The sequence below is a fragment of the Colias philodice genome, chromosome 13 (genome assembly GCF_061535455.1).
Source record: "Colias philodice isolate Cphi_HAF_F1 chromosome 13, ilColPhil1 Martin Lab GWU primary, whole genome shotgun sequence".
NCBI lineage: Eukaryota > Metazoa > Arthropoda > Insecta > Lepidoptera > Pieridae > Colias > Colias philodice.
This window is the reverse complement of record NC_143098.1, coordinates 7321852-7346863: the sequence shown is the minus strand read 5'-3', so window position 1 is coordinate 7346863 and position 25012 is coordinate 7321852. Positions and strand designations below refer to the sequence as shown.

Genomic DNA, 25012 nt, shown 5'->3' with positions numbered 1-25012 from the left:
CTAACAATATCTTCTCGCGATAAGTTCAAGTAGTACCATGTTATCGCCTATCTTACGACCATTACGAAATTCGCTTATTTACTGCAACACGTAGTAATACCCGCCGTTTGGAAAATTGCTAACAAGGAAAATCATAACAAAAATATTTCAATTATATTTTTAGGTTTTGTTTTGTTGTATCCATGATTCATCGCAATATTTTAAATAATAATTTGGAAAATCCAAAAGTGCACGCCTCATAATTTTTTTTTAATAAATATTTATTAATTATTATTTTTGTTTATTTAATAACAATTAAACCACATCGAATCAGACCCTGAAAAATGAAAGGGTTCTATTCCTGAGCATACTCAAGCGTAAGAGAAAAAAAAAGACTCGATTAGTAAAGTATTTCGGTCGCTATCGTGTTAACAAGAAAAAGGATCCGCACATACAGACACACGGACGTCCAAGACAGAACTTTTTTAAACTGTTTTTTAACTAGTTTAAATAACAAAAATGACATCAAAAATATCATGAACGTTAAAAATAGTGTTTTTTCTTAATATGTGTGTGTATGTATTATCTTACAAGTGCAATGTATGATACATAAAGACATTTTAAGTTTGAAAAATCAGATGTTTTGCGCGAAGTGACAGTAGTACCCACCTCAACGCTTCGCTTATGAGGCGTGCAATTATGTAATATGAAATATGCGTTGCGTTATATTATAGGTATTCTAGGTACCTATATTATAACAACGAAAAATTCAGGTACCTGCAGTGCAGTACAAGGATTTGCTTTATTCTATATGGTCTCCTATCACAGAAATCTTGTCTCTTCTTTCATGAAAATGCTTAACCTGCCGTGGTATAATGAGCGCAGGCAAAGACAGAGTTAGTCGTATCGGTCAGTCTTGGTAAACAATAGCTTTTACTTTCTGGAGAAAGCCTGTTAAAAAGGAAAATGTCGGTATATATATCTTGTATGTTTAACAATGAATAACAGCTTAAGCTAAATTGTAATCATATAATATGCTTTATTACAAACAATAGGTACTTTTATGATTAAAATATATCTAAAGCTTTAAGAATATACGTACCTACTAGGTACCTAATAAAATTATAGTATCTAGGTACCTTGATTTAAATCATAAAAAACGTGGAAGTTGATCATTGAATTTCATTAGAAATTTAATACATATTAAGTATCGGCTAGGTGTTGAAGAAACTCTACCCGCGGGAAAAGTACTAATAAGAGGAAAGGCGCGAATTCACATATACGTCACTGCTAGAGTTTATTTATAGGTCTATATAACTCTGCAATGTCAATTTTATAGCATGGACCCTAGAGAAGAAAATCATCTATTTCAGTATGAAACGGTCACGGAATGAGGCTTATTTAATTAAAAATTAATGAAATAAACCTTATTCCGTGGTATTAAGTACAATTTCAGGGGTGATGCTAGAGAGAAAGTGCTTTACGATCATGTGGCAGTTGTACGTCGACGCAGATGATGCGGTACCCGTGGTTAGAACCAGCGATCTCAGCTGGCAGTAGAGCTTCGTTCGCTCGGTCACAAGGACCTGTCTGTCCCAGTTTTCCTTCCGGGCGATACTTACGCGACCACATTCCAATCGCGCGTTGGTAAAATACGTGTCTTTAACAAATGAGGACAAAAAACTTAGTGCGTTCAAAATTGAAACATTAGTGCGGGACCAAAGGTAAAAATATTTGTTATCATTTTGTTAAAAGTTTAGATAAACTAACTGCATTTTTTTAAACTTTATATCAATCAATTAGTTGTGAACTATAAATATAACATGTTAAAGATTCAATATAGTAAATACATATAGGTATGTCGAGTAAATAGGTATTAGGTACCATATTTATCGACATTTCAATTTAATTTTAAATCTAGGTAGGTAGTTATGATAATATTATGTGCTTATCTTATTTATTTTGAACCTGAACTAATGCATCTGATTTATGATGTATAAATAATTGGTATGCTCACTTAACTGCTAAATTATTATGAGTTCTTTAGTTTCATTTCATAGTAAAAAAAATAATATTTTCTGTAATATTTTATCTTTTAACAGTAAATATTTTAATATAAGTAAATAATTAAAGTATTTATCTATTACATTTTTTCAAATTTAACCCCTTATTGCATGAATTATTAAGGAGATGAAATAAAAATTATTTTTTTGCAAAAAAGTGTTTATTAGACCTTACATTATGAGATCAAATTGAGAAAAAAAATTATTTACTTATATTATAGAAAATATGAAACGGCGCCATATATGGACTCGTATGCAGTGTTTGTTGTATTTTTTCTGTCATATATGGCTTCGTATGCAATTAGAAAAAAGTAACTATATAATTAAATAAAAATATATTCCGGACTAATTTCACACACACGGTTGCTAAGCCCCAAACTAAACTTAGGCTTGTATCCTGAATGCTAAGTCAACTGATATACCTACTACATAATTATATTTTACATAAATCCTATCCTACTAATATTATAAATGCGAAAGTTTGTGAGGGTGGATGTATGTGTATGTGTTTGTTTGTTTCTCTTGCACGCAAATACTTCTGAACCGACTTTAATGAAATTTAGCACACATAATATAGAGGGTAACTTGGACTAACACATAGGATAGGTTTTATCCCGGAAATCCCACGGGAACGGGAACTATGCGGGGTTTTCTTTGAAAAAGCGGGCGAGGCCGCGGGCGAAATGTTAGTACTTTATATGGATACCTGAATATCACCCAGAATCACAGCCAATTTACATCATATAGACCATGATTGTTGTACTATGTACGTGTTTTTAAATAAAAAATCATTTAAGTACAAGTATCTAAATACCTCTATTATTTCTATGATTTGGCCATAAAGCCAAAATGCTTTAATCCGAATATTTTGGTAACATTTTCTTGGACCTTATTGTGGTTTTATTGTTCTTACCGTATTTGTTATTTAACGCACAAACTGTAGATAGACAAAATAATCAATAATTTTATATTATATATTTATTCTTAAAAAAGTCATTTCATTTCAAGACTGTTTTTCAATGTGGGTAGTACTTTTTATATTCAAAGTAATACATATGTACTTAGTTCTATTTAAAATAATGAATCGTTTGGTATATCACGTGTGGAGGCATTGCTTAGCAATTCAAATCAGATTTGTTAAAAACTTTCACTGAGCAAAAAGTGTGCTGCATTGTTTGTTGATAGTCACGATGTGAAAATCAAGAGTCTCAATAAATAAGTACTTATATGTGTTATGTAGAGTCGTCTTTTACTGGTTTGATCACTTGTACTAATTATATCATCTGTGTTTTGATCTATAATATAGGGAGCACTTAAGATCTTTTTAAAGTCCAATCCATATTTAACTTGACCTAAATTCAATTAGTTCGGAACCGAGTCTAAAAACTTTATCATTACTAATAGAATATAAAACAAGAATTATAGAAAAAAAAATCTTTTTGTTACAAATATGTACAAGTAAATGCACGGTTGTCTATTAAACGTTATAAATTATACCGTTATTAAATAGTAAATAGAAAGGTTATCATCACTTTCATTTTTTAAATAGACAAATCAACAGTAAAAATAACTCTTAAATAGTAGATAAATACCTACCTAGGTATAGTTTATCTTATTCACTTTATCGAATTGGTAATTGCTTGTCCTACTATCGATTTTTCAAAACGAAAAAAAATATCCGTTATAATTTCCCAGTTCCCAAATAGGTACGCTACTTATTCTAGTAATGCTTACAGATAAAATGAATTGAAGTCTATGTCTAACTAATTTTATTACATTTATTCTTAACTTTATTCTGAAATTCCGACGGGTCACGGGCCACGGCTCATATAAGTAACTAGCTGCTCCGCGCGGTTTCACCCCCGTGGCTCCACTCCTGTTTCCCGTAGCGTGATGAAATATAGCCTATAACCTTCCTCGATAAATGTGCTATCTAACACCGAAAGAATTTTTCAAATCGCACCAGTAGTTCCCAAAATTAGTGCGTTCAAACAAACAAACAAACAAACTCTTCAGCTTTATAATATTAGTATAGATTACCTAAATATGTTTAAGCGCGTATGCATACCAATAATTATTGTATGCCTGTTCGGTAGTTAGGTTATTCCAATCTGGATGATGCACTTCTATATTAGTCCACTAACCTAGTGACCTTCGATTAGACCCGATTAGACCGGTCGAATCTTTCCCACAGACTTGTAATAACATCCGAAACTCGTTGAGTGAGATAAAATGTACGTTTTTGTTTACCTTAAACATGCATTTTTATACCTACTGTTGCCGCGAACATTTTAATATAAAAGAGCAATTTTATACAACAAAAATATAACTAGCATATAGGTTTTTTAGAGCATAGTATAAAAATAGGGTAATATTTATGAGTATCGCCTTTATAAATATTATAATTTATATTATTGCCATAATGTATTACTGTACCCTCGGGACCTTATTCTAGTTTGAAACATAAGTCTGGGTTTTAAATTGCTATGTTAGGCAAAACTTCTAACTTAAGTAATTGCTAGCCAATTCAACCAAACATAACCCCTTTGTATTACGAGAAAATAATATTATAAACCTGTATACCTACACAATTATATTGACTAGGTATATATATATTAAACACCAATTAAAGATCATCAGCTGAGAATCATTAATTAGATATTATTTTAAACTATCATATACTTATATCGCCAAAAATCTCTTATTCTGTTCATCCTTTGTGTTCATCATCCTCAGTCCTCTGAAAAGCTTCAAAGGACATTGACAGTTTTTGTATGGGAGGTGGACCAAGTGCTGCCCAGAATGAAGACATGGTACATTTTGTTCCTCAGGCCAATACTAACATGTAAACCAAAGCGCATCAAAATCTATCCCAGGAGTCAAGAGAAAAAAAATGTTTTGTTTTGAATTATTTATTTAAAAAAAAATGATTTTAAGAAAAACATGTAATAAATACACATTTTTTATGTGTAACAGGTACAGAATACGATACAAAATATAAAATACTGCATATTGGTACAGAATACAATAATTATACTAATCATCATCGTCGTCGTCATCGATAATAATTCTATCTAAGAATAAAGCAGGGCACCTTATCACGTCCTGGTGCCTAGCCCACCCTAAAAACCATACTAAGCACATGGTGTGCGCACAACAGCCGATAGTCCTCCGACCCGTAAAACATGTGCAACAATAGTTCCTTATGGCTGCCAGTCCGGTATTGCTGGAATCGACTAATATATAGGAATGGTAGACTTTAGACGATGTATGTCTACTTCGTAAGTTAAATCTGAAGAGGTGGACATTTTCAGACGGCATATTAAATGTTGATAGATCGCTTAAATCTCCGTTATATTGTTGGATAACAAATGTTTCTACATTTCGTATATGCTCGCTATAGTAACTCGGAGCGAGTTTTATTTGGTATGTACCAACTGAGAATAAAGTCAATTCCTCAGCGGTGAGAACTGGAAATACATTGTTCTGAACAACATGTTATCAAAAGCGACTCTGTTTCGGTTTAGCCTTTTGGAATAGACGTAATCAGCCAAATCATTATTAGAGTCCATCCCCTCTCTAACTATATTGATGAAATCACGGCAATGAGGATTATCTAATAAATCCACATGAAATGCATTAGTGAGCTCAGCGGCGATTTTAAGATCGGAAAAAAAGTGAGGCAAGGATATGTTGCAGTATTCCTGGCGAAATAACTTGAAATCCCGTTTCAATCTGCCGTTTACCACCTCCACGGGCCATCGACATATGGTACACATTCGTGATTTTTTTATATGTTTTCCAGGGGGGGATATTTTTTTTAATATTTTTTCTTTATGTATATTAATGCTAGGATCCCATTGCAATTACACTCATTCCTGGGCAGCACTTGGTCCGAACACTGGCAATGTCCTTTGTATAGATAATTATAAAAAAATACTTTCAGATGGGATGGAAAAGGGATGCTGTTCGAGTCGTTCTTCTGTTGACGCTAGTTGGAGCAACATGGGCCCAACAATCTCCGGATACAAGCTATTTGTCCGGTAAGTTGTTCAGGTTATAATATACCATAATATACTTAGGTACTTGTAAGTGGTAGTTCGCCCAATAGTAGGGTTCAAAGTCAAAATTATAAATTATCTAATATAATTCATAGAATATATATAAAGCCGTTTAAGAGACATAATAGTTATACCAACTAAAGAAAAATACATTTTAAGATACTACTTAGGTTAATGTTGACTTTTTAGTGGTTATTTTTGGAATGAGGATTAATATTCCTATTCGATATTACCAAGTAAATATAATTAATTTTATTAAATTCATGCTTTGAATAAATACACTTATCAGAAATTTACATATTTATGTTACTCTTAACACATACAAATATATTCATAATAATGAAAAAATGAGTGTGTGTGCAGAGCACACATGTAAGAAGTGAAAATTCTTTGGCTAGACTCAAATCTTACCAAAATCGTCGCCTTACTCGATGACGTGACGGTATTGCAATGATGCGACCTTAAAATTTTACTCTCAACGCGCCTAAAGGAGTTTCACTTCAAAAAAATACAAAAGTGTAACTTACTAAATTGTATAATTGTGTAGCTTTTGAAAAAGTAGGGCAACAATAACGGTAAACTTTACTAAAGCTGGTACGCAAACTAACGTGACCAGTATCATTAATATTAATAGTTATATGTACTATTATAAAGGCGAAAGTTTGTAAGGATTTATGGATGTATAAATGTATGGATGTATGGATGTATGGATGTATGGATGTTTGTTACTCTTTCACGTAAAAACTACTGAACCGATTACAATGAAATTTAGCACACATATAGAGGGTAACTTGGATTAACACATAGGATAGGTTTTATCCCGGAAATCCCACGGGAACGGGAACTATGCGGGTTTTCCTTTGAAAACGCGGGCGAAGCCGCGGGCGGAAATCTAGTATAATATATAGTCAAATAAATCTTGATTCAGAAGCAGACCTTTTAATGGTATTAATAAAGCTCTATCATATTTTAATATGATAGAGCATTATTAATACCATTATCGGTTATTGGTATTAATAATGCTCTATCATATTCAAATATGATAGAGATCATATTAAAATATATAATACATTATTTATTTTAATAAAACAACGTAGAGAAAGTGACAACGTTCAGCGAAAATCTAAGAGCGAAATTAATAAAAAAAAATCGTGTTTGATAGTTAACTTAATAGCACCGTGTGATATGTATTTTGTTATCAGGAGAAGATGCGACAAACCGAAGTGAATTAGAATCACGGGAAGGAGGACCGGAATTGGAATTTCAGTATCATGACCATGATCAGATGACGAGATATCTGCGCGCAGTTTCCGCTAGCTACCCCGCTCTGACTGCGCTCTATTCTATTGGAAAATCTGTACAAGGTAATTAATCTAATAAGTATTAATTACATATACACAATTACATCGTCATCGTTATCTAATCTTCTTGAATGAAGTTCTATTTTGCAGCTTATGTATAAGTACTTATACATATTATGTAGTTTTTGAAACCAGATACGGATGACGGAGTGTCAGAGTTAATCAATTACAAACGCAAAAATTTTTTTCTATACATAAAAACCATATTAAATAATTTTTATAATAACTTAGGTCGCGATCTGTGGGTGATGGTGGTATCAGCATCACCGTATGAACACATGATCGGCAAACCTGACGTCAAGTATGTAGCGAATATTCATGGCAACGAGGCTGTAGGGAGAGAACTGCTCCTTCATCTTATTCAGGTAATTACTTACCTATTATGTAAACATTGTAGTAATAGCTTCGATTTCTATCTCAGTCTATTATGTATGTACCCCCATAGAAACATCTAACTAATTACTCTGAGTTACGTTTAAAATTACGACATCTAGATTCTAGTTATCACTTATTTCCTTTAACGTTGCTGGAGCGAATCGAGGAGCATCCATCTCTTACAAAGTATCTAAAAAAATTGTAGGTACATGCATTTAGAAGTATCATTTACCTACATTGACTTTCGATTTTAATTAATAAGGAAATATACTGTGAAATCGTGCTCCAGAAACATTTATTAGATAGCACAACAGTATTAACATAAATTATGCTTTCATTAAGCTTAGTCATGCATAGAGCAGCACTAAGCTCAGGCAGATTAACACTATATTATAACTAAATACTTACACATTGTATTATGGCTACAATATTAGAGTCAGAAACCAGATAATATTAGAATTCAAACTAAATCATCCATAGCAGCGCACAAGTGCTCATTCTATTCTCTCGAATCCGCGTAAATCATATACAATTATTAGCAGCATTTAAAGTGTTCCCAGTTGTCCCATATCGTATTATTATTAGCAGTATTTAGCACGACCTATATACAGTCCCATTACAGTCCACTATCGAAGTAATACCTACGTAAACCGTACAACATAAGTACCTACTACGATCAAACAGTGTTGGTAAGTTTGATAAATTTTGATGAACTAATTAATTGATATATATAATCTACATTTTTCAGTACTTGGTCACGTCATATGAAAATGATTCGTATATCAAATGGTTATTAGACAATACACGAATCCACCTAATGCCATCCATGAACCCGGACGGTTACTCAATATCGTCTGAAGGACAATGTGACACAATTCACGGCAGGTAAATTCACAATTAAGTATTTTATATCATCTGTATTCTTTTGTGAAGGCGACAATAAAATACAGATTGTAACATCAATTTAACAATGACGCTATCTTACATTATTTTACGTTGTTCAACAATTTTATTTAAATCCAATATTTAGAGCGTGACTATAATAATACTATCACATAGGCATAGAACATTATATCTATTTTTAGTCCTATAGTCATAAGTGGTCATAATATGTATATACGAAACTTATACAATTGCTCCTTGATTGTTTTTAAACAATGAACAAATAAGTTTGTATATTTTTTTATTCAAAAATTTCGACATCCGAGTAACTAGTAGGTACATATTATCTCGAGTCTCGACGCATCCGACCTTATTGAATGCTAGATTTACACGTTATTAGCATTTAACCTATTAGGAGATAGTTTATCGTGGTGACTGGTATAATGTTAATTACGTAGAATGATAAGTCAATCAACGCAATAAACAAAGTCAAAATAATTTCATGGAAATTAATTTCAGACATAATGCTCGTCGGTATGACCTGAATCGCAATTTCCCGGACTTCTTCAAAGCGAACACGAAACAGCCCCAACCAGAGACAGAGGCTGTGAAGGAATGGATCAGCAAGATCCAGTTCGTACTTTCTGGATCTTTGCATGGAGGAGCACTCGTAGCTTCATATCCATTTGATAATACACCTAGTTCTAGTAAGTATAATATAAGTGTATCAATATTAATGCCCGAACATATACTCTCTTTATTGTATAAATACAGAGTTTGCAACTGTTATAAGCTTTTTAAATTGATGTGACCATCATGTGTTAACTTTTATTGTACATAGTTATAAATTATAAATCTTATAAAACATGATTAATAACTATTAAAGCTATAGGAAAGATAACTACCGACGATTCTACTCTCTAATAGGTATGACAAGTGGCACCGGCAAATGATCTTGTTATTTTCTTACATTTTTAAAGAGTACCTACGTATCGCTAATATCTACCACCTTAAGAATGGATTGTGGTTTGTAAAAAAACCAATAATAATAATTTGTCATGTTATAGTAGGTGTTAGATAACAGCTTAGAATAGGAGCAAGTAGTTTTATACTTTTATTGTTATGGATCTGAAGCTCCTTGTTTTCCATGCTGCCTCTTAGGAATATGCAGGTCTTCGATACTGTGTTCAGGTAAAGTATGAAAAATAAAGGAATAATAATATGTCGTTATGATGATGCTTTCGATGTTTTTAATTTTTTATGTCTGAGTTGCATTCCTGGATGAATTTTTAGAATGATTATTTATGATACCAACAGGGTAAGTTTCTATAGTTAGCAAGGAATTATATACCTACATAATATAAGTAACAAATAATCTAGCTTACGTAGGATTTTTGTCCGCAGTGATTTGGTACTTACCTTTGTATAAAACTCTACATCCTAAAAAGCTAATTTAGGGATATACATTATACATATTTTGCAGATGTTATAACTTAATAATCATTATAGAGAAGCTTGCATCTATCAATGTATTTTCGTCTTGTCATTGTGATTGCTTTATGTAATATTTGGCTTTCTTTGGTACTTATTTGTTATAAAAAATGTTACAACCGTAATATTTAATAATATCTAGTTACTTCATCAATTTATGATAACAAATTTTAATGTTTTTGATACAGATACAGTAGAAATATCATTTCATCAAAATCTTAATGGCCCATAAAAATACGCAAAATTTAAAGTATTTTAAAAGAAAAGACAAGAGAGAATGAGACGTAGGATCATCACATTTTTTTAATACTCGAACATAATATTCATTATACACCTTAATATCCTATCCATTGTATCAATACAGATGGTTCATAATCATACATAGGTATTATATTTACAAACTGATATTTGACATCAAGGATTACCTCAGATTTCAGAAACAAAAGTCTGCAAGAACCTATGTATCGACCTTTATATTATGTAAAACATCCTAAAGGAATACTATTAACGTCCAAATTTCTTCTGCATATCCCCTAAATGCAGTCTTCCAAAGCTACGCGCACTCGCCTTCCATCGCGCCAGACGACGACGTGTTCCGTCACCTGGCGCTGGTCTACTCGAACAATCACGCCAAGATGTCTCGTGGTGTGTCCTGCAAGAGCGGGTCTCCAAGGTTCGAGAAGGGTATCACTAACGGAGCAGCTTGGTACCCACTAACTGGTATGTTATGGACTCTACAATAAATTTAAAACCTGAATAATAGGTATGTTGCCTATACCACAGCCTATACCTACATTTAACTATTTGATATTACCGAAACTGTTACAACTTAACGAAAGTATGTATTATAAGATTGATTATAAGTATAACGCATCCGGCATCGTTATTGCATTTATATATGTTTCCAAATTATGCACATTGACATACAAGAAATATCGTTGATAGGTGGAATGTAGAGGCAAAAGTCAAAACGCACCTTTGCGGCCAATACTGATTAATGAGGAATTCGGTGTTGATTCTAAAACTTTTTACATTTCTTTTCAGGGGGCATGCAAGATTATAACTACTTATGGCACGGCTGTATGGAAATTACGTTAGAAATCTCATGTTGCAAGTATCCTCCCGCACACGAGCTCGCTAAATACTGGCAAGATAATAAGCAGGTAAGACGATAGAAATCCACGGAAAGTCTATTTATACACGTTCTTCGACAATAATTATTATAAAGAAAACGTGCTAATAACAATTATAAAAGCTTCTTCTAGCGTTTAATAGGTTACGTACTTATATCGTTAATCAATCCTAAGGTTTCTTTCATGATTCATCAAACTGACTTAATGATATTTTTTTTCAACCAGTCACTGATTAAATATCTGGCGGAAGCCCACCGCGGGGCTCACGGTTTCGTGATGGACGACAACGGCAACCCGGTGGAGCGCGCCGCCATCCGCGTGAAGGAACGCGATGTGACGTACCACACTACTAAGTACGGGGAGTTCTGGCGCATTCTGCTGCCTGGACGGTACCGGCTCGAGGTAAATAATCTATTGTATAATCTATCTGTATAGGTATTAGGTAACGTGTCATATTTACTGCTTGTTTTTGTGTAATTGTAAACATCCAGATAAATGTTATTACAGATAAGTAATGAACGGACGAAAGTAGGAAAGATTATTTTGAGATTTCAATAAGTGAATTGCCAAATGAAAAGCGAAGAAAAAAAAAGACGGGTTGCACTCCGGTCTCCGGGAGTGCCGGCAGAAGTGAAAACTAATTATTAAACGTTCAGCATGTTTGATATTTTGGAATGGTATCCGTCTTACGCATGGAATATAAAGGCCTAAAAAAAACCGTCTTACGCTTTTTCGATCAGGCCACGTGTCCTGACGCGAGTTTAAGATTTCATACCCAACGCCGCTAAAGAAGTTTTCACTTCAAAAATTATGTGATGCTCGAGTCAAAAATCACTTTAACATATCCGTTATCAAGCGGTATTTTCTAAATGAACTCATATTTTAGCATTCATTAACGATATTACCGTTACTTTACAGGTCTCCGCGGAAGGTTATCTGCCGCAAGAAGTAGAATTCTTTGTAATCGATAGCCACCCGACGCTATTAAACATTACATTGCATTCTGCCAAAGTACGTATAAAATATTTAACTACAATGTACATAAAATAGTTTAAGCTGTGTAAATATTTAAATAGAACAATATTAACAATCTATTGGGATTATAATTTCTAAATTTACAAACGCTCAATGTTTACCAAATATTTTTTGAGAGCCTAAAATTTATCAAATGGAAATGGGAAGTAAATATGTAGGTATGTCAAATACGGTAATAGTAATATTTGTTTGATTAACAACATTTTATTAGCTAGATAGGTATTTGGTATTTTCATTAAACTTGATTAAGTTAAAAATGGCTCCAAATTTGTGCATCATTAATAAAAAAATCTCTTGAAATAGCAAAACACTGACGTGAATTAGTCAGCTCGAAATAAATAAATAATATTCTAATGTACAAAAATTGCATGAGGATGTAGGTATTTGATTCAGGTGTAAAATGTTGTATATAATATTTTGGTGTGGATTAGCTTTATGTTGCACTTTAGGGGTTCCCGCCATCTGGGGCGATGGCCAAACAGAAGCAGACTCGAAGACCAAATATGAAAGCTACACCTTCCAAGAAACAAGAGCCCATCTCTTTTCCTCAAGAATAAATACTTTCAACCTCGATCGAGATTGTATGACTTTGATTAAAATCATTTTTAGGTTAATTTTTTGAATCATGCCAATTAATTCATCATGATAATCATCATACGATTTAGAAAAATCGCATTAGTCTTTATTAATTAGCACTCATTGCATGCTAATGCCACAAATATACATTTCTATATTTTCACATAATTTTCAAAATCACACCATCTGCATCGCGTCGCTTCCCCATTTATTGCATTCCTATCTAATAGAGGCATTACGCTTGGCTTCAAAAACGATTTTCTGCTTATTTTTTGGATCATTTTCTAACATATTGGTATTATGTGCGTCGATATAGTACCTAATACTAGTCAATCTCATTTTTATCCTATTTACATCTTTTCATAAATTTGGATGCTCGAGAGTCTAACGTGTTGTAATTATACTCAAAAAGCTTTTTAACTAATTCGTAGACATCATTTTTAATTAAAATTGCTTTATTATAAATATTTTTATGTTCGGTTTCTGAGTTACATATGTAGAGTATTAGCACAGATAATATAATGCTATTAGAGGTAATATTAGATATTTGTGATATAAGCTAAACCGCTCTGCCGATTTCTACCATATTAGAAGTACATTTAAATCGAGCAGTTCTACTTACCTATTTGTCAAGCTTAAACCAAATTGATCTAGATGTTTTTATTAGTCACTTTTTTCTATTTCTTTGAATGTTTTATAAATTACATTTACATAATTATCTTATACTTTACGTTTGTGATTGCAGCGTATAGACGGTGGACCATACTACCGGCCGGCGGGGCCTCCCCGCCCGCCTCCCGCACCCGCGCCCTCTCCTGGACTTTTTTCAACTTTCACAAACTCTATCAATAGTTTCGTCTCTAGTATTTTTGGATAAGTTTGAATTTAAAATTTAATTTTATCGGTATGAAAGATATTCTCAAAATATGCTACCTACTACACCTACCGATTAGATATAAGTTAAAATGTCAGTTAGGATCTCTATAGGGTAGATGTTTATCAAATCTTGAATATTCTAAAATTTATTTACTAATTGCTAGACTCAACAATGTTTAAAAATTAAAAGTGTAGAGTAAGCTTTTTTTATTTACCGGACCCATTTTAAACCTGTTTCATTAAGTCTTTTAAAATTATGAAGATTCTTATTTAAGTGACTGAAATAAATTACTAGAAATTGGAACAAGTTTGATCTGACCAAAATCAGTTTTAAAAATTTGTAGCTCATCAAGTTACGTTACGCTGATTCATAAACAACAAAAAAAGTACTTAGATAAATATGTTGAAACCAATGTCTTTCAGATTATTATTTAACTCTGAGTTCTCAAACTAAAATAATTTAGCTAGACTGGTCCGTATAATTGTGATTTGTAATTCAAAATTCTACAATCATCTAGTTTCAGGTTTTATTAGTAAAATATTTATTGGTAGTATAGTTGTGTACCTAAAATATATTACATAATAAATACATATATATATTACATAATAAACTCAATATAAGTTATTTTTAATATTTATTAAAAAATACTATTATACATATTGTACTTAAGTGCTTGTTTTAAATGCGTAGTATAAAGCGTACTTATTACTTCATATTCCTATTGTTATACATTGTATCTATGTAAAACTGCGTCTTCGCTTCAGGGACCACTGAAACATCATGTTGTTATCTGAACTCGGCTCAACCGGTAAAACCGGAGTTATAGAATTAATTTAGGTACTATCCATTATGTACAGTATTATCGAAAGTGATAAGTTAATAAATACTACCACACATATATTGAAGTTTTTTACTTGCCTACCTATATAATATATTTAGATATTAATGACCATTTAACAAACAACCCTCATTTTTCAAAAGTTGTAAAAGTTAGTAACTGACATTTACGAGTGTCTGGTCTCCTATAGTTATTATTAAAGCCTTGTTACACAGTAAAACCATTCTTGATGACATCATCTAACTATGCTATACTAGGTATCCTTATAATTTTCACTTTCACACCTAAGTTACTACACATACCTATCCTCTTGTTTTATTACAAGTATACTAACTTTATACTAATAATAATTATTATCATAATTGTTATCTATCAGCAATACGTCAAACGACTAACTTTTTTAATTTAATTTATTTTCGCTGTTTGCTCAAACTAGTTAATGTACGAGTAAATGAAGTTCTTTAAAGAAAAAAATCGTAAAAACATGCGAAAGTTTTTCTAATATCGGTGCTTAACACGTGACAGGGCGAACAATACATATAGGCTCAAATAAATAATGCTTCTACCTATTTCGTTTTTGTTTACAATACTCAATTCGGTAACAACATTTTATTTAAATAATTCGTACGTCGTGCAAACCAGCAGTGGACTAGTTAAAGGAACTGTAAAACAGTACAATGGATTTCACTTCTATTCGTTTCAAGGCATACCCTACGCTGAAAGTCCTACAGGAGAAAAAAGATTTGCCGTAAGTTTTCTCTTTATCTTTAAAAATTGTTGTTCATTTCCCTGTCACTTGTATTTAATATTATGCCAGGGATAATGTGATTGATTTATTACATATTATATAAAAAAAATCGAATAAGACCATATCGATATGACAATAATTATATTTCTTCCGACATGACAAGCAACTTTGTTAAAGTGGTTTCCCTTGTTAAGGGCTCCTGATAGCCCCTAATATAAGTTGTATAATATTAGTCTCATTCAGAAAACGAATAAAATTAATCTAGTATGGTTCTACTTACAATAAAATCTCCTAGCAAAATCCTAACCCATAATCGTTTTGTACAGCCACCAATCCCGAAGAAACCTTGGGCAGATGTACTCGATGCCACTCGTGAAGGACCAGTTTGTCCACAAATATATATGGTGTATAACAGGTCACAAATGAACGAAGACTGTTTATTCATAAATATTTATGTACCAGCTAACACAACAAATAAATTAATGCCGACTCTAGTGAATATCCACGGGGGTGCATATTCTATACTATCGGGAAATATTGACTACATGTATGGGCCACACTTTTTATTACAAAAAGACATTATTTACGTATCAATGAATTTCAGGTGAGTTTGATAAAATGCGTCTATAGTATTCAGAATGAATAATAATTAAAGACTAAAATGCATCTCTAAAGGCTGGTTCACACTTTGATTAGTGTGAGTGCAGGTGATTAGTGCGAGTGCAGGTGTGTAGTGCGAGTAGTGTCCAATTCAACTGCGAGTGCAGGTGATTAGTGGGAGTGCAGGTCAATGGTGCAATTCGCGACGCTACACACTACGCTAAACACTAAACACTAAACACTCGTGTCCAGACGTGTTTAGGTAGGCACACTGCGAGTGAGGGGGAAGGGAGGGCGCGCGGGACGTGGCTACTCGCAGTCCACTCGCAAAAAATTAGAACACGCTTCTATTCACTTTACTACACAGCCTACTAAACACTTGCACTAAACAGTCGCTGTCCACACGTAGTTACTAAACACCTGCACTAATCACCTGCACTCGCACTAATCAAAGTGTGAACCAGCGAGTGCAGGTGTTTAGTAACTACGTGTGGACAGCGACTGTTTAGTGCAAGTGTTTAGTAGGCTGTGTAGTAAAGTGAATAGAAGCGTGTTCTATTTTTTTGCGAGTGGACTGCGAGTAGCCACGTCCCGCGCGCCCTCCCTTCCCCCTCACTCGCAGTGTGCCTGCCTAAACACGTCTGGACAGGAGTGTTTAGTGTTTAGTGTTTAGCGTAGTGTGTAGCGTCGCGAATTGCACCATTGACCTGCACTCGCACTAATCACCTGCACTCGCAGTTGAATTGGACACTACTCGCACTACACACCTGCACTCGCACTAATCACCTGCACTCGCAAAGTGTGAACCAACCTTTACTCTGAGCCAAACCTTATCAATTGATGTTTGTAGGTACTGTACACTATAAGTAAACACAATATTATGATTATGCACTCATAATGATCATATTATCATTTATATACAAACATAATTTAATTGGTGAAAAACCATTTTATTGAAGCGATATTCAGAACAATTAGCATAAAACCTATTATAAATAAAATTTAAGTGTGTAGCATTTCAAAATAACTGTGATTTCGCATACGAATCGAGTCGAGCTAAACCCAATTTTTTTTTCTTTCTCATCTTTCTATTTCTCTTTGAAACTCTTTCTCTGGAAGGTACCTCACTCTTTATTTATTTATTATGCAATTAACGCAATTTTAGTTTTTAGATTACATGCATTTGGATTTTTATCACTTGACATTAACGAAGCTGCAGGAAATGCTGCAGTTAAAGATATCCTACTTTCGTTACAATGGGTAAAGCGAAACATTATTAATTTTGGTGGGAACAATAAACAGATAACATTAATTGGTAACAGCTCCGGAGCTTCGTTAGTACATTTATTAATGTTTTCAAAAAAATCAACAGGGCTTTTTCACCAAGTAATACTTTTAAGTGGTACAACACTAGGGCGCAGATTATTTTCCAAGTACCCTAAGTATATTGCATGTCTATTAGCACAGGAGCTAAATATAAAAGCAAATAATTCAAGGGATTTAGTACGCAAACTAAAAGAAACCGACGCCTTTGACATAGTTGATGCTTACTCACGTATGAAGTATGGCGACCATAATATTTTAAGAACATACTCAACGCTTGCTCCATGTGTTGAAATAAACTCTACAGAAGCAATAATAAACGTCGATCCGATGAAAGTATTGAACGAAGGATTACCACAAAATGTGAGAGTTATTACAGGATTCAACACAAACGAGGGACTTTATATGTTACCGCACATAAAGAACAATTATAAAGAACTTTTCAAACTGATACAGAACCCCGAATCTCTTATACCGTCAGATATAGAATATCCACGTGGTTCTCCAAAAGCAAAGAAACTGGCAGACTCTATATTGGAATTTTATTTTGAAAAAACCAAGCGGACCGGCAATGATTCTTCCTTATCTCAACTACAATGTTTAATCGAATACATTACAGATATACAGTATATTTATTCTATTGATTATTGGGTCAAAAAGCATAAGGCTCGAAATGATAGTAAGGAATTATTTCTTTATGAATTTGCATTTGATGGTCAATTGAATTGGGCAAAATGTAATTATGGTATACATGCCTCAGGAGTAGCACATGCAGATGAGTTGGGATACATCTATTTAACTGAATGTACTAAGCGTTATTTTGACGACGGTATTATGGACAAGAGAACGAAACGAATGTGGCGTGTAATGCAAGATTTATTCAGTAACTTTATCAAATTTGGGTAAGATCATAAATATCATCTTCTATTAGTTTGTGATAGTTGATCAATGTTGGCTTTGGATTACGAAAAAATAATGAAACAAAGGATAAGTATTTCTTTAACTGATTAACAGTTATTGTCATAACTTCTTTTTTTCCAGATTAATATTTTTCTTCATTTTAACAAAGTGATCTAAAATAGCTCACCCACTATTACTATAAATTAATATACATATTAATTATATGTAGTGAAAATAAAAGCACGTAGACGCAAGGATTTTAATTTTGTTGGACGTTATTTATTTTCATTTATAAACTTTTTATAAAGTTAAATGTTATCTTTTTTAAATAGGAATCCGACCCCTCCGGACTATGGCATGATTTGGCCGGAATATGGTAAAAACAGAAATTATGTTCGATTAAATGACGTAATTGAAGTATTACAATGTCACACGGCTAAAAGAGCGAAAGGTATGAAATTTTGGGATGATGTGTATAGTGAATACAAAGATTATGTTAAAAATGGAGGTGTTTTGGAAATAAATATGATGCCCTAAAATACTATACCTACTTGTTTAACTTTTTCCATTAAACAAATACATATTTAAATACTTTTGAGAATTTTTCAAATCATAGAATTGATCTAAATTTATCTGTTTGGTACATTGATTTAAGATAAAAAAGAAACCCAAAAATAATTTTTAATTAATTTATTTGTTTCACAATAAATTTAATTTTAACACACTATCTTACGCACTAAGTTCACCAATGTTAACTTTCTCTCTTGCTTCTTGAAAAGCGGCTATAAGAGAGGCTAATTCTATCCGCTCGCTACAACCACTCGCGAGACGAGCTTCCGAATCTGCCATCTTTATAAGCAATGATATCAACACTTCGGGGGGTAATTTCACTGAAAAAAAAATGTTCAATTTTTTAATGAAATAAGTAAATAAATAAATTATTTATTTGCAATTAAACGTGGTATATAATTAATTTAGTATTACAGCATGTTCAGCCGCCATTTATCAGCATGCAAATTTATATGTCATTTAATTCTATTGTTTTATAAACAAAAAAAATATTTTTATACAACTATACGAATTTAAAATAATGCATATTCTATGATACTTACATCTTTGAATAATCGTGTGAATCTCTGTCAATATATCACCCAGCGCCAAACCCTTAGCTATTTTCAAATCTTGAATATCTGGTAAAAATGTTTAAGGACACAATGTTTTTCAGCAAACCGAAACAAACTATAATTAATTATCTTTGTTTCTTTTTTATTTCTCAACCAATTGCCGTTTAATGGGTAGCTATTGCAAAAAAGAATAGTCGACATCACAACTGAAGGATTAATCATTGAATCACAAACAGTCAAATACAAAATACACAATCCAAAAAAAAAATATGTAAGTACTTTTTTTAATTAAAATTATCAAAGGATACGTTTAAACGAAGCAGCGAAATCATTTTCATTAAGCAGCCAATTGAGAATGTTGTTAATATCGGAACGCAGCGGATGCCCCACACAGGTGTACACGTTGTCCTCTGTGACGTCACGGTACGCGAGCCACGTGCTCTGCAGTGTGTTCAACACTTTACGCATGTCCCCACCGGATAGAGTCAATAACGCTTTGATTCCATCGTCCGTTATTTTTACACTGAAATTAAAGATATGGTTTATGAATGGAATGGGTAGCAATAACTTAGGGCCGATTTTTCAATGCTTGGATAAAACTTATCCGTCCAATAAGGTATTACACGATAATATTAAAATGTCACGTAAACTGTCAAATACGGGCAATTAGAATACGTTTTTAAAATGGTAGTTTTATACATTATTCGACGGATAAGTTTTATCCAAGCATTGAAAAATCGGCCCTTAATGTAATGAAATATAAGAGTTTAATAACATTAGGGAACACATTACAAAAACAAAATCTGAAATAGCAATCTAACTACGGGTATGACGTCCATGCGAGAAAAAGATGGGATGGGATTTTTCTAAATTTTACAAAGAATATAGGCATAGATTGCGACTGGTTTGGGGTATAATTCTCTGAACAAGGTGGTCTAACATTACTGGGAAATCCCATTGAGTTACTATGTACTACGTACTAGAGAGGGCATCACTACTACACTCTTTCTAACACGAGTTAGAGTCAATCGTCTCAAACCAATATTTATTTGTTACATTGATTGGTTTTAAATTTTAATTGATAAGTTTATTCATATTTTTTTTAATAAGATAAACAATATTTATTATATTACATTGATTGGTTTTAATTTATAAGTATTAAGAGGCACAATATCTACGTGTATGACTCACTCCCCCCCCCTCGCCGCCGCGCTTGTCGCACAGATTATGTTCGTGGTGTCCTCTCTATAATAATACCTCAATGGGAAATCCTTATTCAAATTCATCAAGTCATATATATCAAGAGAAACTTACTTTTCTTTTTGTATGATTTCTTGTAATCGGGGGACTATTTGATTCTGCTGAAGAGGTGCAAAACGGAAACGAGTACATCTCGATTGCAGAGCCGGAATGATCTTGCCCAAATAATTACAAATTATACAAAATCTCACATTCTCTGTATATTTTTCGATAACTGTGAATAAAAAAGTACTACTATTTTAATTTCAAAGATATACATTTACAAATTATATAGATAAAATATTATTTTATTAGAAAAGCATTCATATACCCATAAAAAAAAGGAAAAATTTAATAAGCTAGGTTATTTAGTTACTAGCTTTCCGCCCGCGGCTTCGCTCGCTTTGTCTAAAACATAATAAATTATATACCAAAACCTTCCTCTTGAATCACTCTATCTATTAAAAAAAACCGCATCAAAATCCGTGGCGTAGTTTTAAAGATTTAAGCATACATAGGGACATAGGGAAATAGGGACAGAGAAAGCGACTTTGTTTTATACTATGTAGTGATAATAAAACCAGTTACTATTATTAAACATTTATTTATTATTGTAATTCACAAACAGATGACGATTCTTTTCTTTGAACTTTCCTCAAGGACTTTCTGCTCATTATTAGAGGTAAAGCTATTTCTTCTTTTTGAGGGACCTGACTAATTTGAATTGGAGTGACTGATGGTTTTTCATCAGGAGCTAAAATTGAAGAAACCTTAGAACCCAACACACGCGCTACTAAACTTGTGAATGCCATGTTAACCTGAAAAAAAATGTAGGATATAATATAATACAAACAAACAAAAATTTTATAACAAGTAACTACCTATTAAAACAAAAAAATATGTGTGTATTAAGATATTTAGACACATAAGCAAGTTTTATGACAGAAATTCTTGATAAAACAAAATTTTATTTATAAAAATTGCATACTTATGATACTTAAATTATAAATATACAGAACAATAAATTATATTTAATGTTCATTTACCAATTCTCCAGTTCTAGCAGAACCTTTAAAGCTCTCCAAGCCATGTTTGGTAGCAAACTTTTGTACACATGATAATCTCACTGCTCTCTGGTGTTCCAAATCAGACTTATTGCCAAAAAGAGCCATACGAGGCTTCTTAGTCTCATGTTTATAGATTTCCTGAACTTTACTTATCCATTCATCTAATCTCTCAAAACTTTGTAAGTTTGCTAAATCATAGACAAATATAATAATCTGAAAATATATTAGATGTTATGAAGAATCTGTGCAGTGTTATTAAACAATTACCTAAAATAATATTTTCCAAAATCAACTACTTGTAAACAAGGAACAATATGAATTACACCAGTAAAGATATTTAAAATAACAAGAAATAGACAAAAAATACTCTTCAAAACTAGCTTTTAAACTACATTATCTGTTATTGAACCTAGATTTAAGATGTAACTAACATCCGATGCATACAAATAATTAGTAAGCATTGAGGTAGCTAGTGAATTTCCGGCAACATCATATAGTTGTAGAGGCACTGCTGGTCTGAGGCCCAAGCATTGACCTGCAGTCACTTCTGCTCCATGAGTGCTGGTTGGAGCTGTTCCAGACCCTCCTAAGTATCTGTTACACAGACTTGTCTGTAAGATAAATTTATATCTTCAATATTAAATAAATACTTACTTGAATATTTTTATGATGAAATTTATATGTTTGGTTTTATGGCATTTAAATGCTTTATAAATAATGAATTAGTCAGGCATCCGCCCCGGAATGGCGCGAAAGGATGCGGGTTCGAGTCCCGCCTCGTGTACGAATTTTTTCTATTCTTTATAAATTTATATTTTTATGATACTTTTTTAAGGGCTATGTGTACGTAAAATACCTGTAACAGATTCCAGACCACTACAGAACTAACCTTTACAATTCATTAAAGATCTATTATAAATTGAATTATAAAACCAATACTTACCATAACTAAGATTATGTATATTTTATTATTTAGAATGAAGTATGCACTTACTTTACCAGTTGAGGGTTCACCCAGAACCGTGATCTTTATTGTTCTTCCTTCATCTTCATCCTCAATTGTTTCAGACATGTTCACATTAATGTTTTAAAATAATACTTAAAGAATAATACACTCACTCCTTTGATTTGTGGATTACATTTTAAATATAGATATTTAACAGTTCATTATATGATTAATATGCAATGTTGTGCCTTTGTGTTTCCATGGCAACAGTGTATTGTGAGAACACAATACAAATCATACAATAGAACCTTGCTTATATTATGGATGTATTAAATATTAAATTTTTTAATTTCATTTTCATTTTTTTAAGTAAAAAGTGAAACCATTATTTATGTAAATTGTGCAAATTATGCAATAAGTAATAACTACTAATAAATTATATACTTACACAACAAATATGTTAAAAGATAATAGATAAAAATTCTCATAACAATATTATTTTTTTCTGTTATATGGCAGTGTAATCAAATTATGAAATGCTATGTACTCACTTCTTCTTAATGCATTCTGTGCATCATTAGTCATAGCATCAGCTTCATCCAGAATTATAAGTTTTGGACCTGCTTTAAATATAGTTCTTGTAGATGCAAAACTCAAGATTTGTCCTCTTACTATGCCAATACCTCTATCATCTGAAGCATTTAATTCCAAAACCTTAAAAATTAAATAAATTATTTCATAATCTATTTAAAACTATTATTATATAAAAAAACTGCTCTGCATTGGTATAGTTTGCCACAGTAGGTAAGTATATGAAAGAAATAGCTACAGGATGGTAATAGAACATACTTAATTTGCTACATTTTCAAAACTTACCATGGAATTGAACTGTTGTGGTGTGTACATCTGTTTAGCACATGCAAGAATTGTTGATGTTTTACCAGTGCCTGGAGGTCCATAAAATAACAAGTGTGGTAATTGATTCTGTTGCATAAACTGATTAACTGAAATATTAGAAAATTAAATAAACATAAAATTATATACATAAAGTAAATATGTAACCTTTGACTCATTTTGCTTCTGTTCTGTATTGTATATAGCTTATTATTATAATTAGCTATATTTATGCGTATATGTGATATGTACATTAAGGTACAAAACTTTGCAGATGGAGAAATGTCCTTACAGGTAGATATTTCTCAATAACATACATATATATTAGTTATTATTACAAACTAATAGGGGACCATATTCTTACTTGTTTTAATTATATCATCGTGAGATACTAAGTCTTCTAATTTTGATGGGCGATACTTTTCAACCCTGGAAATAAAGTAATTATAAATGAAATTTAAAATAAAACTGAAAATTTACAATGAAAATAAAAATATTAAATTCGGTGTTTGAAAGGTTAAACTACGTACCACGGCAAATTTGGTGAAGTTTGACCTACAGTCATTTTCAGCGATTTTGTCTAATTTTCTAATAGTATTCGTTATTAGTTATTACTTATTACTTTAAATGTGCTTTTAATATTCGGCGAAATTTATTTTTTTCGACAACGCGCGTATATTTTTGAAGTTTGACATTGACAATAATACAGTTTGAATTTTGACGTTACATGTGCCAGTGATTGACATGTGATTGACATTCACGTATTAATTACATGTTGGTGCCATTCATGGAAGTAAAAAATTAATAACAAAAAACTTAGACAAAAAATTATACTGTGAAATTATATTTTAATATTGAGGTATATTATAATTTATAGGCGGCACTTAATTGTATCGCTGAGACCTGAGTTAAATGTGGAGGGGATTACTGCGAATGGTTACTGTCGTACCCGTAGTGCAATTATTACTCACTAGCGGTCCGCCCCGGTTTCGCCCGTGGTACATATTTCGTAATAAAAGGTAGCCTATGTTCTTTCTCATGGTCTAAAGATTGTCTGTGCCAAATTTCATCAAAATCGGATAAGAGGTTTATGCGTGAAAACAATACATTTACAAACTTTTCCTCTTTATAATATTAGTATAGTAACTCAGACACCTTATTTATGACATAATATATGTACGCAGGTTCGGAACAGCTCAAAAAAATTGCCGCTGTGGCCGCTATGTATACCAATAGGTATATCTAAAGTGCCCTAAGGAAGAAGACAGATAATATGGCTCGGAGAGAAAGGGTTTAGTCTTTCACAAATATACATAATGAAATTTTGTAATGCAATGAATGGTTTTTTTGAAGTGAAACTTCTTTATCGGGGTTGGACAAAAATTTAGTGTAACATTTTTGCGTTACGCCGTACGCGTGACATTTTTGCGTTACGCCATACTCGTGACATTTTTAAGGTCATAAAGAAGTTTCACTTCTTACCGCTTACGTGTGTACTCT

General features: G+C 32.4%; 3 protein-coding genes across 7 annotated transcripts; 2 read left to right on the top strand and 1 right to left on the bottom strand.

Annotated features, from left to right (window-relative positions):
* The first annotated feature begins 1505 nt into the window (after positions 1-1505).
* Positions 1506-14733, top strand: LOC149483463 (carboxypeptidase D-like). Of its 4 annotated transcripts, XM_089702511.1 has the most exons (12): positions 1506-1703; positions 5989-6085; positions 7306-7467; positions 7696-7829; positions 8588-8724; positions 9241-9428; positions 10741-10932; positions 11257-11375; positions 11571-11747; positions 12264-12356; positions 12830-12961; positions 13702-13843. In XM_089702511.1, exons 2-11 carry the CDS (start codon positions 5989-5991, stop codon positions 12935-12937), a joined length of 1407 nt encoding a protein of 468 aa, XP_089558637.1. In that variant the 5' UTR covers positions 1506-1703; the 3' UTR covers positions 12938-12961; positions 13702-13843. The 4 variants fall into 4 exon arrangements, with proteins under 4 accessions (XP_089558637.1, XP_089558636.1, XP_089558635.1 ...); XM_089702510.1 differs by lacking the exon at positions 12830-12961 and having other exon boundaries at positions 1508-1703; positions 10756-10932; positions 13702-14733; XM_089702509.1 differs by lacking the exon at positions 12830-12961 and having other exon boundaries at positions 1508-1703; positions 13702-14733.
* Positions 14734-15122: 389 nt separating this feature from the next.
* On the top strand, positions 15123-18779 carry LOC149483462 (juvenile hormone esterase-like). Its single transcript, XM_089702913.1, has 4 exons — positions 15123-15419; positions 15746-16023; positions 17192-18244; positions 18575-18779. The coding sequence occupies exons 1-4, from the start codon at positions 15228-15230 to the stop codon at positions 18777-18779; spliced, it is 1728 nt and encodes a 575-aa protein (XP_089559039.1). The 5' UTR covers positions 15123-15227.
* A 138-nt stretch (positions 18780-18917) lies between these two features.
* Positions 18918-24206, bottom strand: RfC3 (replication factor C subunit RfC3). Of its 2 annotated transcripts, XM_089702507.1 has the most exons (8): positions 24043-24206; positions 23877-23941; positions 23495-23622; positions 23170-23332; positions 20681-20840; positions 19675-19889; positions 19355-19432; positions 18918-19132 (listed from the first exon to the last, which is right to left on the bottom strand). In XM_089702507.1, the coding sequence occupies exons 1-8, from the start codon at positions 24075-24077 to the stop codon at positions 18972-18974; spliced, it is 1005 nt and encodes a 334-aa protein (XP_089558633.1). In that variant the 5' UTR covers positions 24078-24206; the 3' UTR covers positions 18918-18971. The 2 variants fall into 2 exon arrangements, with proteins under 2 accessions (XP_089558633.1, XP_089558634.1); XM_089702508.1 differs by lacking the exons at positions 18918-19132; positions 19355-19432; positions 19675-19889; ... (2 more) ...; positions 23877-23941; positions 24043-24206 and adding exons at positions 21228-21423; positions 21652-21885; positions 22104-22283; positions 22667-23030 and having other exon boundaries at positions 20677-20840.
* Between the last annotated feature and the right edge of the window lie 806 nt (positions 24207-25012).

Bases quoted from the DNA above. Each gene is read 5' to 3' on its own strand.
- LOC149483463 (XM_089702509.1), top strand. From the start codon at position 5,989: ATGGGATGGAAAAGGGATGCTGTTCGAGTCGTTCTTCTGTTGACGCTA. The intron at 7,468-7,695 runs GTAATTAATCTA...ATAATAACTTAG, and splicing joins TATTGGAAAATCTGTACAAG to GTCGCGATCTGTGGGTGATG. The intron at 10,933-11,256 runs GTATGTTATGGA...ATTTCTTTTCAG, and splicing joins AGCTTGGTACCCACTAACTG to GGGGCATGCAAGATTATAAC.
- LOC149483462 (XM_089702913.1), top strand. From the start codon at position 15,228: ATGCTTCTACCTATTTCGTTTTTGTTTACAATACTCAATTCGGTAACA. The intron at 15,420-15,745 runs GTAAGTTTTCTC...CGTTTTGTACAG, and splicing joins CAGGAGAAAAAAGATTTGCC to CCACCAATCCCGAAGAAACC. The intron at 18,245-18,574 runs GTAAGATCATAA...TTTTTTAAATAG, and splicing joins AGTAACTTTATCAAATTTGG to GAATCCGACCCCTCCGGACT.
- RfC3 (XM_089702507.1), bottom strand. From the start codon at position 24,077: ATGACTGTAGGTCAAACTTCACCAAATTTGCCGTG. The intron at 23,623-23,876 runs GTAAGAATATGG...CTAATATTTCAG, and splicing joins CGATGATATAATTAAAACAA to TTAATCAGTTTATGCAACAG. The intron at 20,841-23,169 runs GTGAGTACATAG...TTTTATTCACAG, and splicing joins ACAGAATGCATTAAGAAGAA to TTATCGAAAAATATACAGAG.